Source organism: Bos mutus, chromosome 4 (assembly GCF_027580195.1).
Source record: "Bos mutus isolate GX-2022 chromosome 4, NWIPB_WYAK_1.1, whole genome shotgun sequence".
NCBI classification, from domain to species: Eukaryota; Metazoa; Chordata; class Mammalia; order Artiodactyla; family Bovidae; genus Bos; species Bos mutus.
Genome location: NC_091620.1, coordinates 106,762,743 through 106,775,380, shown reverse-complemented (window position 1 = coordinate 106,775,380; position 12,638 = coordinate 106,762,743). Strand labels below are relative to the sequence as shown.

Below are 12,638 nucleotides of genomic sequence, written 5' to 3'. Positions count from 1 at the left end.
ATGAAACATCATATTATGGAAGTGAAATATATCATGAACATTCCATTTAATAGCCTTACTTTTTTGTATTGTTCTTGGTAATGTTAAAATACAGATTATTTCCCTCTCCATAGAAAAGAAGTAAATGCACTGATTTTCCATCAAACTAGGCCCTGAAAAATTGCTTTTAATGTTTTTCTTGGCATTCAGACATGACACCGCTATTCACAATCAGGGCATGAGCTCTGAGTCATTTTATCTATAATTGTGATGAATGTGCTTCAATTCAGCTACATTCTGCGGCCTGCTCTCCTTTGTCAACAGTGGGGCACATTAAGGAGACAGCTGGTCAGTAATAAAGGAGATACACTTGGGTATACAATTAACTAGGTAATGGGCAGAATATGATTGTTTCTATTAAGAGAGCAGTCTGTTATATAACTAAAAATAGGCAATGTCTGATACTGTTCATCATCATTATTTATTATATTATCAAAGGAGAAGAGTCTTTTGTCACCTTTAAAAAAGCAATACACTAAATAATGAGAAACTAAAATTTTCTACCAGGTTCTAGGGGAGATCTATCTTTCATATCAGTGGAATTCTCACTTTTTTTTTAATCTTTCCATACACCACTGAAAGTTTTCTTGTTCCTAACAGCCTGTGTACTTATACACTCATGGAGGTAGAGCCCATTTGGCTTTATTTTACTCTTTCAAAAATTTTCTAAACATCGTAAACATGAGTGGATCTAGAGAAAATACGAAAATGTCATACTTTATTTATTCCCATGTTTTGCCTAGGGTATCCCTGGTGAATTTGGTCTTCCTGGCCCTGCTGGTGCAAGAGTAAGTATTACTTTCATAAACTCCTGGCAATATTTTTAAAAGAAATATTGTGCTTTCTTCTAAAAACTATTGATGACCTTGTAACAACAAATTTCGGATACTCTTCTGTAGTCAAATCAATTTCTAAATTGATAATAGACTTTTGTGTCTAATTGCTCATATTTCTTATTAAAAATCCACAAGGTATAAAAAACATAAGTGAACTAGTATGTGTATTATATTCAGTGACTTATACACACATGTGAGGTATGTTTATATGACAGTGGCTTGACCTGAGCTAAAGAAAAGTAATATCCTATAAGATTTAAAGTCAATTTTTGCAATGCCTGTTGGTACTCAAAGCCTAAAATCTGAAATCATGAGCCTACTCTTATTTAAAAAATTAAATTTATAGAATTTGCCTGTGGTCATTAGACTAACTGGAAAGATTGGTTGGCCCCTAAAGTATCCTATTATGTAGCTAGTTACCATAGAGCTGGGATGCCCGCACAAATGTAGTGACATACGACCATTGGGAAGATCCCCTGGAGAATGAAATGGCAAGCCACTCCAGTCCTCTTGCCTGGAAAATTCCACAAACAGAGGATCCTGCTAAGCTACTATCCATAGGATTGCAAAGAGTCTCACAGGACTGAGCAACTTCATTTCTTCAGGACCCTAGAACCAAATTGTAACAAGGGTCTTTGAAGCAGTTACAGTGTGGACTTACATGTTAAATATTCTGAACCATAGAATGCTATGTTGTAGTGATATTTATATGTAAATTGGGACATATTTAGATAGGTAGAAAAATAAATAGACATATATACAAATATACACATTTCATATATATATATATTCTGTTTTATATATATGTATACACACACACACATATATATATATATATTATACCTGTTACATCCCTATTGTGTACAATTGTAAAAAAAGAGAGCATAGATATGAGGATATATAATCTTATTTAAGATATATAAATCTTATTAAGATTTATAATCTTAATCTTCTCACTGAAAATGATACAATCTTTCCCTTTGAATACTGTGTATAACTGGCATCTGTTTTTACCTATGGATCTATTAATATCACAGAAAAAGGCCAAAAAGAGGAAATGAATTCTAAAAGTTGAACATTATACTCGAGAGGCAACAGATTTTGACATTGTAGGCACAGACCACTAGAACTGAATAAGACCTTAGAGATTATCTCATCCCATCCTTTTGTTTTACTAGCAGAAAAATTATGGGAAAGTAATTGTAATTTGCTTGTAAATGGAGAGCTGGGATTCAGAAGCTAAACAAGCATGAACTCTGATGTATAACGTGATATCTCGGAAAATGATGAGCAGCACAACACTTCTTCTGCTTCCTTCCCACAGGGGGAGCGGGGGCCCCCAGGTGAAAGTGGTGCTGCTGGGCCTACTGGGCCTATTGGAAGCCGAGGTCCTTCTGGACCCCCAGGGCCTGATGGAAACAAGGTAAAATGTGATCTCTATTGCTGGTTTGGCCCAGGATGCTCTAGAATAAGTAAAATCCTTTACAATAGTAAATGAATTATTTCTCAGATTTTTTAAATTTACTTTCAGTTTGGTAATGATTTCCACCTCAGTAAATAACAGTCTGATTCTAGTAGACCCAAATTATTCCAAAGGAAGCAAAACCCCAGTGTTGTACACACATAAATGAATTAGTATGGGTTTTTACTCTTTTCTCATCACACTATTCATACTTTTGTCTTAATCTAGAAACACCATACATATCTGGACACAATTTTTAGAGAATGAACCTTTATACTTTCCCAACATCCTAGAGTAAAATTTCAAAAAGTAACTCAATTTTAATAAGACAACTTGTGATGATAAAAACTAACTGGACAGTACTTTCATCGCCAAAACCGAAGCCTGAAAACTTGCGTTTCAAAATAGAACCTGTGATTTAGATCTTAAAATAGATGGAATCATACATTTCTGAAAAACAGATTACTTCAACCACGGTAAAAAGAAGGCAATTTATACTACTTCTGATTCTTACGGGGTAAAGAGTCACTGTAAAAAGCTATTTTGGTATATGGAAGGATATTGGAAAAAATAACAATAAGGTAGGAGGGCGAGAGGAAGGAAGAATGGAAATATTGGTTCTCTGAGAAAGTACTTTCAAAGGGTTTTATCTCGGAAGCCAGTCAACAGATTTTAAGTACATGGAATTGTAAGGTGTTACAGAAAAATGGAAGCTATAGTCCCACTCTTAAGAAGATTAAAATGTAAACATCTCCCTGGTTGATGAGGTCTCTTTCCACATTTCCTGTCTAGGCTAAGAGACTTCACCTTGAAACATGTTTGTGGGCGCACATTCTTCCCTTTCTGCCTCCCATTGTCGTCCTCTCTTCTCCTGCAGGCCTGCCTGCCTTTAAGAGCGGGTTATAGAAAACTTGGCGGGCCCCCGTCCCCACCCCCGACTTCTCTTCTTCAGTCCAGGGTCATTAACAGCGTCTCCCTCACTTAGAGCCTCCCTCTTTCGGTCAGCCTCCTTTGTGTCTCTCTAGGCAGGAGAGAATGCTATCCATTAAATGTATAAATTGGAAGCCTTCAAGAGTTCGTCTCTCCACTTTCTTCTTTTTACCGCAGCAATAATTGATTTCGCATGTGTTTGATTCAAGGGTGAACCGGGTGTGGTTGGCGCTCCAGGCACTGCTGGTCCATCTGGTCCTAGCGGACTCCCAGGAGAGAGGGGTGCGGCTGGCATTCCTGGAGGCAAGGGAGAAAAGGTACTCTCGGCGCTGGGCCTTAACACATACTGTTGATGAACTCTAGCAAACAAGGCTGCACAAGGTTAACCTTTTTTTTTTAAACGGTTCTTGGCAGGTGGTCTGGTAGCACTTTGATATCTATCTGTATACATTTCCCTCTGCCACCTAGCACCTACGTGTTTCTAAACTCACCAATCTGGCAAAATTCCTTGCTACCATGGAATTTCACGCAAACAGATGGTGTTGAGTAATACATGAGGCTCATTTTAATGCCACTAACAATAATGCCTCCGCCTGCCCTAATTAATGGGAAGAAGCTATATTGAACAGCTGTCAACCGTGCTGCTGCATTAGTTATGCCATAAGAGGGATCGGCCGCTGAAGCCCATTGTGATGTTGCCTTATAATTCTGTCCACATGAGTTTGTACCTCACTTGATTATGCTTCAGGAGGGTGCATGGAAATTAGTAAAGAATAGTTAACACTAATCTGGAAAGGGACTTGAATTTTTTTGTTGTTGTTATTTTTTCCTTCCGTATTTCTATCAAATGAGTATTTCCATTAGAGTTTTTAGAAGATGGTAGGAAATCAAAACATTACTAAAGATCTTAAATGAATTATATTATGAATTATATTAAATTATTTTATAATTTTATTAAATTATATTATGTTATGAATTATATTAAATGAATTATAGCTTCTTCTGTAGAAAAAAAAACTCAATTTTGATTCAAAAGTTTGGTTGGGAAATAAAAAGTTGCTTTTGCTTTATACTTTTAGGGTGAAACTGGTCTCAGAGGTGACATTGGTAGCCCTGGTAGAGATGGTGCTCGTGTGAGTAGAATTCTATTTGTACTTATATTGGTGTTTTTTTTTTAAACATTTCACTCCATTTGAGTTGAGAAGCTTTCCAAAATGGAACTGACAAAAGAGAGAGTCAGGGTTAGTAAAAGGGTATTCCAATCACATCATTTTACATGTTCCAAAAGAAGAATTCAAAAGAGGACTTACTCCCTTGAAAATTATGAAAATTATGAATTTTCTCCCTTCCTTAGTTTTAACTGTACCAAGTGCAAACTACCACCCCAAATCTCTGGGTTTAACAGAACATTAAATTATTGTTTAAACTAACATAGGGCTTTAGGAAAAAAAAAAAAAAAAGCAGTAATTCTTGCATTTTAAGAAGCCATATCCTATAACAAGGTTCTATATACCCTAAGAATTTATCATTCAAGAGCCGCCCCAAGATTAACTGTTAATGGCGTGGAGGTGCCAATGATAGTCCCATCAAGGTATAATAATCCTACTCTAGAATACTGGCCTCATGGCTTTTCCGGGCCATAAGCCCCTTTGGTTCTTCTCACCTCTCCCTCAGTGCTGGGAGCTCCCTGTGACACATTCATCATAGTCCTGTCTCTGAATCACACAGTCCTAACTCTTCTTAACAATGCTAGTCATTTGCTACCCTCCAGGGAATTTTAAAAGAGCAGAGAGTTCAGATCTCTGCAGTTCCTAATCTGGCCATAACCTAGACATTTCCATGACCTTCACCGCTGCGGTAACTCTCCTCCTGGGAGTGGCTTCTGATGCCTTGATAATTAGAACTGAAATGCATCAGAGGCTTTCTTGATGTCTATCCCGAGTGTCCAGTGAAAGTGTTCCACCACTGAATAAGCACAGCAAGGGGAGAGGGTAAGTGTCCCTTCTGACAGTACGGGGTGTTATTGACAAGACTTCTCTTTTGGGGTCTAGGGTGCTCCTGGTGCTATTGGTGCTCCTGGCCCTGCTGGAGCCAATGGGGACCGGGTAAGCATGCATTTTCACTGACTTGCAACTCTCTGACTGATAGCAATATCGAAAATTCCCTGCTGCCCTGGTCCCATAGGGCCCCAGCAATTCATTTTTATGCCTTTGTATAAAGCCCATCTATTTAAAAACATACCTGTTAGTGTGGGGCAGCAGAGAACAAATGCTACGTGGTTAAAGTTCTCTTCCTTTTCTATACATGTGCCTGGTATCTGAGCTATATCTTAATCCCTATCATTTGTTTGAAAGTCTTTTGGGGTTGCCCATTAACAATATCCTAATGTACTGAGCTTTGCTGAAGCCTTTAATTGTAAAAAAAAAAAAAAAATCAATAAAATACATGTGTTCCCATTTCACATCGAACAGTCCACTTAAAATAGACATTATTTATTGTATTGTGCAAATTGCCACAAGTAGATCAGCCTCGTGTCCATCTAAAAATTAAAATGTCCTCCTTCTGGTATTGCGGACACTGACTTATAATATTTCTACAAGTGTATGACCAATGCCCCTGCAACCTCCAAAATGAATACAACATTAGGCAGAGTAAGAGTCCATTTCACTTCTATCTGTGAGATGGGGATTAGTCGCCTCTTTGGATGCAGTTGTGAACTCTGACGAGAACCCACTGGCTCCCTCTGTCTCCTTTCCTGCCTACCTCTTTGAGCATCTGTGGGAGGCGCACTGATGCACTCATTTTGGGTCCCTTTGTAGGGTGAAGCTGGTCCCGCTGGCCCTGCTGGCCCTGCTGGTCCTCGTGGTAGCCCTGTAAGTAGATCAATTCTGGATCAATTTGGACCCTCATAACTTTTAGACACCGATGAGTCTGAGGTTTGCTAAGATATTTTGCAATCCCTTCTCCCACCTAGGGTGAACGTGGTGAGGTCGGTCCCGCTGGCCCCAACGGATTTGCTGGTCCTGCTGTGAGTATCATGTGATGAAAGTTCATCCGGAAACACCCCAAGTGAACAAATAGAGTGCACTGGAACACCTGAACTGTAACTGTTCCTTTCCTACAGGGTGCTGCTGGTCAACCTGGTGCTAAAGGAGAGAGAGGAACCAAAGGACCCAAGGGTGAAAATGGTCCTGTTGGCCCCACAGGCCCCGTTGGAGCTGCCGGTCCGTCTGTAAGTTGAATCCACAAGTGGTCAACACAGCCTGGGCAGTTACCCATGAAATCTTGTAACAACATCTATCAATCAAGTGCCTACTACCCATCAGGGAACATAGCAGACAGAAGACTATTTTTAAAATGAGTTAAAACTTGTGTACCCACTTTACATATTATAAAAGTATCATAAATATTGTTTTATCTCATTTATTGGATAACCCCCTAAAGGTGGTAATATTGAAGTGGGGATTTTATGTAACAAAGATAATCTCTAGATTTGCTTCTAACAGACATGGAAATAATCCATTTGAAGAAAAGAGTAACATTTATAAAGGTTGTTCTGTGATTTGACCCCATCTTTCTTTCTTTGCATGTAGGGTCCAAATGGCCCACCTGGTCCTGCTGGAAGTCGTGGTGATGGAGGGCCCCCTGTGAGTACTTACAGTGGATTTGTATCGCTTTTCTTTCTTCAGAAGCTATTAGGGACAACTAGAGAGTTTGGAAATTTTTGGTAATTTGGACTATAATAAGGGGAGTCTTGAGGCTCAAGCTAACTCTGGAGAAATTCTGATACTGAAGTTAAGGGTCATGTTCCTGGAATGTTAACTTAAATTCCAGCTGGAACTCAGTGCATTGTATATTCTTACCACTTTACTTGAGGTAGTAATAACAAGGTTAAACCCAGGTAGTTTCATTGTGAAATGGATAAAATATTTCTTTGGTACCTTTTATCCTTCTATTGATACACCCCTCTTCTGCCTGACCAAGTCCCTTCCCTGGGTCACATTGACTCCCTAGAGACCCAGAGCTCCCTAGGAATGAACTCCACTGACTCCTTCCTCCTCTCATTGGACAGTAGTTAATACCTTGGTCTTTTACTGTACCTTCCTCTGAAAACAAAATGACTTACTCCATGTCCATTCCCTTAGCACCTAGCCAGGTGGTTAAGAGTTACTAATATATACACATTGATGTATAATAATATAATAGTGTCTTGCCTTTATAAGCATCATATAATCTAATAGCATTTCAGAAAGAACTATCAGAGCCTTAATGCAAAACACGTGCACTGCAATCTGGGCCATGCTGGTCAGGAAGATGTGCGGAGATGGAGGGTCTTTGGGGTCCTGGTTAAAATAAAACCCTCTCCAGGGCTGTCACTCCCTACTCTTTGGTCCGTCCTTGGTCACATGTATTGAGGATTTTCCTTCTTACCCAGATTCCTGGAGTTGGTGCTGACTGGGGAATTTTAATGTGCTTGCTTTTAGGGGGCTACTGGTTTCCCTGGTGCTGCTGGACGGACTGGTCCCCCTGGACCCTCTGTGAGTAAATCACTTCCCAAACGTGTCTTCATTTATTTACTCTAGCCAAAATCCCTAGCCTCTAGAAGGAAACTGTTAAGAAACTCTCTATGAAGAAACATGCTGCTAGCATTTTGCTATGACTTTCCTAATCTGAAATCAGTTGTTCCGAATCATTAAGGCAAAATCATCAGAAATTATATTTTCTAATATCAGTTTAAGAGGCTTTTATTCATATGAACACAAGTCCCCTTGCCCCTTTTAGGGGCATGGTCTCTGTTTAAAATAAAAAATCAAGACAGTTTTAGTCACTTATCAGTTATTTCTATATCCAATTACCCTTTATGGCCAACATTCTGCCTCCATTGTTAAAGTATAATTGTTCCTAAATTTAAAGGTGGTTTGGCCTCTAATTTAATTTTGATTCGGACTCTCCTGTCAGGACTCAAGAGAATTTAATTAATTACCAAGGATTAAGTCTTCTGGTTAAGGTTTCTGGGGGAAAAAATAGCAGAGATGTTGATTTCTTGGAATCCTTTCACAGGTTCATAACAGGAAAATCTTCATTCCCTGTAGGCATTTAATTAAACCTAGTTGAGAGCATATGTGATTCCTCAATTATGAACAAAATGCCTGTACTGGCTTTCTTCGAAAAGAAACAAGTGGAGTCCTCCAAAACCCACAGTCCCATTCGTTTACAACTGACTATTACAAGTCAGCATAGCTCTGATTCCAATGTGCTGCAACTGTGGCACAGCATTGCTTTTCCTCACAGATATCTGCCATACCCTCTGCCTCAGTTGTTCAGTTTATTACAGCCTCAGGAAGGAAGAGGAAAATTGCTTCTTTCTACAAGAAAGATTGTTTAAAGGTCTAAACCTTTCTCCAAAATGGCCAGGATATTAGTTTGTGGCTTCAAATTGTTGACATCTTAATATTTAAAACCTCAGCTGCTCTCTCCCTGCTCCATGATGATTAACAGAAAGTAAGTGACCTCATACATTTGCTCACAGGGTATCTCTGGCCCCCCTGGCCCCCCTGGTCCTGCTGGTAAAGAAGGGCTTCGTGGGCCTCGTGGTGACCAAGGTCCAGTTGGTCGAAGTGGAGAGACAGGTGCCTCTGGCCCTCCTGGCTTTGTTGGTGAGAAGGGTCCCTCTGGAGAGCCTGGTACTGCTGTAAGTGATTTCAGACTCTTCTTTCTTAATACCTTATGTTGAATTAAAATAAGTCCCATATACAAATCTTCACATGGCATATATTGGTTGATGAGTATTGCAGGTTCTCAAGTAGAACTCAGTTGAGCCAGGAAATTTGTCCAACAGACACTGAGGTGTCAGGGCTTCAGTAGATACTCAAAAGGCACTGGGTGGAGGTAACAATGAGTGAGTGAACTCACTGTTTTATCAACAGAGCCTTTCAAGCTATTGAGGGTACCTTACTGGTACTGGGATTAGAGCAAAATTCTATTGCTGTGGTCATCCTACTGTAAATTAATCGATCTCAGTAAGCTACCAATTTTTTAAAACATGCAGTGTGCAGTATTATTGCCACTGCTGAAATGTGATTTTACTAGACCTGGTTTAGTTAGAGGCCAAGGTCAAAAATTTTGCTTCCCAGCATAAATTCTATGACTCTATTCCCTCACTCTATGATGACTTCATTAATCCCAACCACGTGTTTTTAAATGTCATTCCACTGGTCTCAAGGAGAAACCAGGTACAAAGAAATATACGTGCCAAAATGGAAACTAATTGTCATCACTAGAGAAAAGATAGCCAAAGATATGTCCTACTAATAGGAGGTCACTAGCCTTTTTCCTGGGTTTCCCAGATGGCACTAGGGGTAAAGAACCTACCTGCCAATATGCAGGAGACTTAAAAGACATGGGTTCGATCCCTGGGTCGGGAAGATCCCCTGGAGGAGAGCATGGCAGCCCACTCCCGTATTCTTGCCTGGAGAATCCCATGGATAGAGGAGCCTGGTGGGCTATACTCCATGGGGTCACAAAGAGTCAGACAGGACTGAAGTGACTTCGCACGCACGCAGCCTTTTTCTACACTAAGGATAAACCCATTCTCAGAATCTCAAACCAACCTGTATTATCCTGTAGGGTCTTACAGTAATAGTATTTTTATTGTTGTTTAGGGGCCTCCTGGAACCCCAGGTCCACAAGGCCTTCTTGGTGCTCCTGGTTTTCTGGGTCTCCCAGGCTCTAGAGGTGAGCGTGGTCTACCAGGTGTCGCTGGATCTGTGGTAAGTGTTTGACACCATTCTTATCCTCGTTAACATAATAAAAGATGTTAAAAGCTGCCACTTCAACTGTGACAGATTGATCACTGAATAACTCCACTTAAGATTTTTTATTCATGGCATTTCTTTATACAGATCACATGTCACTTAACTGAGACGCTTTAATACTACCTCCCTTAGACACATGTTAGAAAGACACAGCTTAACATTATGCAGAACAATTTTTGTTCTTTTTTACATGCTTAACAACAATATAAGCTCTAATTGCATTTACTCCTTTGGAGTACGAAATGCTAGCATCATTTATCCTGGAGCAAGAATGAAACTCTGCAAGTTCTGAGTCATTCCATTAAACATAGTATGTGACAGTAACTAGGAACCATCTAATCTCCATAAACTCTCACCTTGATGAATTCATTTTATCTGGATTATCAGATGAAATGAGGCCCACTTTGTTTAGGACGTTCCCAAAGTACATACAACTGACCATCTCAGTGTACAGGAAGAGGGCAAGGATGACACTACTAACACTTCTTACCATTAGGTGACCCCTCACTTTCCACTTACCTCCTCTCTCAAAACTGGAATCCCCTGACTAGGATGGCTTTGGGAGAGTGAGACTAGCCCTCCATCCAGTGAAAGAAAGTTTGTCTTCTCTGCCTCTTTAGGGTGAACCTGGCCCCCTCGGCATCGCAGGCCCACCTGGGGCCCGTGGTCCCCCTGGTAATGTCGGTAATCCTGGCGTCAATGGTGCTCCTGGTGAAGCCGGTCGTGACGTGAGTCCAACATTTGGCTTGTAAAATCTAACTTAGCAGTACATCACTGTGTGCACCTTTGTAGCCTGAGCTGAAGTCTAGTTGTACTAACCACTGTCAGGACTGAAAATACTAAAGATAACTTGGAATGAGTGTTTAAGTAGCATACTTCAAGGTGGCCGAAATATTAAAAACACCTCTAAGAAAAAAATCTAGGTTTGCAAGTTTCTTGTTCCTGTTTTTGAACAGCCTGAAAGCAGGTTGTCTACTGGGCACTGGGAGTAATGAAGGCAGGTAGCCCAACTGTAAGGGGCCGGTGGGCTACAGTCTCTCTAAGTGCCTTAGCTCGTGTGATGTCTTCACAGGGCAACCCTGGGAATGACGGTCCCCCAGGCCGCGATGGTCAACCCGGACACAAGGTCAGTATGCCTCGTCATTGTTCTGTGACTTCAAAGGGGACTACAGTACACGCCAGACTGACGCTGAGCTTCATGTTTGCCTTCCATAGGGGGAGCGTGGTTACCCCGGTAACGCAGGTCCTGTTGGTGCTGCCGGTGCTCCTGGCCCTCAAGGCCCTGTGGGTCCCGTTGGTAAACACGGAAACCGTGGTGAACCGGTGAGTGTGTCAACACCCCTTAATGCTGCCATCCTTATCGGGCTCCATCCCTGGCCTCCCCACGCTTGGGAGCTGGGGAGGGGGCGCCCAGGGAGGAGGATCTCGAGCTTGGCTGCTAAGTTGTGTTTTTCTTTTCTGATTCACAGGGTCCTGCCGGTGCTGTTGGTCCTGCTGGTGCCGTTGGCCCAAGAGGTCCCAGTGTATGTACATGGAGATGGTTTCTGTGCAGCGTTTAGGGAGGATCAGTCTAGACTGTCCATTAAGAAGACAAATAATACATAGACTATATATATATATTTTTAAAATTTAGTCCATGTTGAGAGTTGCTACAGACAGCTTTTAATCTCTTGTATTTCAAATCTCTTCTTATTGGTATTAAATAATCACAAAGATTGGACTTTCTCAGTGGCCCAGAGAATAAAGAATCCGCCTGCATTGCAGGAGACCCTGGTTCGATCCCTAGGTCGGGGAAGATCACCCTGGAGACGGGAATGGCAGCCACCCCAGTGCTCTTGCCTGGAGAATTCCATGGACAGAGGAGCCTGGTGGGCTACAGCCATAGGGTCGCAAAGAGTTGGACACGACTGAGTGACTAACACTTAGATTTTCAATCACAAAGATGAGCCACTTAACAGAGAGCTGAACTAAAGAAGACTAAGGAAAGCGGTGGGAGTATCACCCCCCTGGCTTTCAGACCTTTCACATATAGAGTTATGTTTGTAAATAGACTGAACAATATTTGTGAAGACCTCAGTGTTGTTTTTTAACGGTAAATGTCCTGTCTGTCCTTCTTTTTCTTCATAGGGCCCACAAGGTATTCGAGGTGACAAGGGAGAGCCTGGTGATAAGGGTCCCAGAGGTCTTCCTGGCTTAAAGGGACACAATGGGTTGCAAGGTCTCCCGGGTCTTGCTGTAAGTACAGTATGGAGAAACAGCTTATATCTGTACAGATCTTAAAGTCCTTCAGCTGAGAATGAACTTCCTCTGAAGTTCACTGCTGTTGTTCTAAAATGTCCTACATCGTATTCGTTTCCTGTTCTCTGGCTAACTCCATAGCTCAGAGATAATGCTGTTTCATCCCAACATGGAAGGGTGAGGGTTAGAGGAGGTAGAAATGTACATATACTAAGATCTCCTGGCAACAATGTCCTTCAGCCCCAGTTAAATAAATATAATTAGAGGAATGACTAATACTGCACTGTGAAATAGCTTATAGAAAAAAAAAAAAATTGA

General features: G+C 41.0%; 1 protein-coding gene across 1 annotated transcript in view; it reads left to right on the top strand.

Moving 5' to 3' along the window:
• Window positions 1-12,638, top strand: part of COL1A2 (collagen type I alpha 2 chain) — a 36,678-nt gene that overhangs the window by 20,122 nt on the left and 3,918 nt on the right. The window contains exons 30-46 of the mRNA XM_005909695.3: window positions 783-827; window positions 2,200-2,298; window positions 3,477-3,584; window positions 4,347-4,400; window positions 5,319-5,372; window positions 6,087-6,140; window positions 6,242-6,295; window positions 6,392-6,499; window positions 6,861-6,914; window positions 7,752-7,805; window positions 8,798-8,959; window positions 9,930-10,037; window positions 10,703-10,810; window positions 11,155-11,208; window positions 11,298-11,405; window positions 11,552-11,605; window positions 12,210-12,317. Coding sequence (XP_005909757.1) covers window positions 783-827; window positions 2,200-2,298; window positions 3,477-3,584; window positions 4,347-4,400; window positions 5,319-5,372; window positions 6,087-6,140; window positions 6,242-6,295; window positions 6,392-6,499; window positions 6,861-6,914; window positions 7,752-7,805; window positions 8,798-8,959; window positions 9,930-10,037; window positions 10,703-10,810; window positions 11,155-11,208; window positions 11,298-11,405; window positions 11,552-11,605; window positions 12,210-12,317 — 1,386 coding nt within the window. The remainder of the gene's footprint in view (window positions 1-782; window positions 828-2,199; window positions 2,299-3,476; window positions 3,585-4,346; window positions 4,401-5,318; window positions 5,373-6,086; window positions 6,141-6,241; window positions 6,296-6,391; window positions 6,500-6,860; window positions 6,915-7,751; window positions 7,806-8,797; window positions 8,960-9,929; window positions 10,038-10,702; window positions 10,811-11,154; window positions 11,209-11,297; window positions 11,406-11,551; window positions 11,606-12,209; window positions 12,318-12,638) is intronic.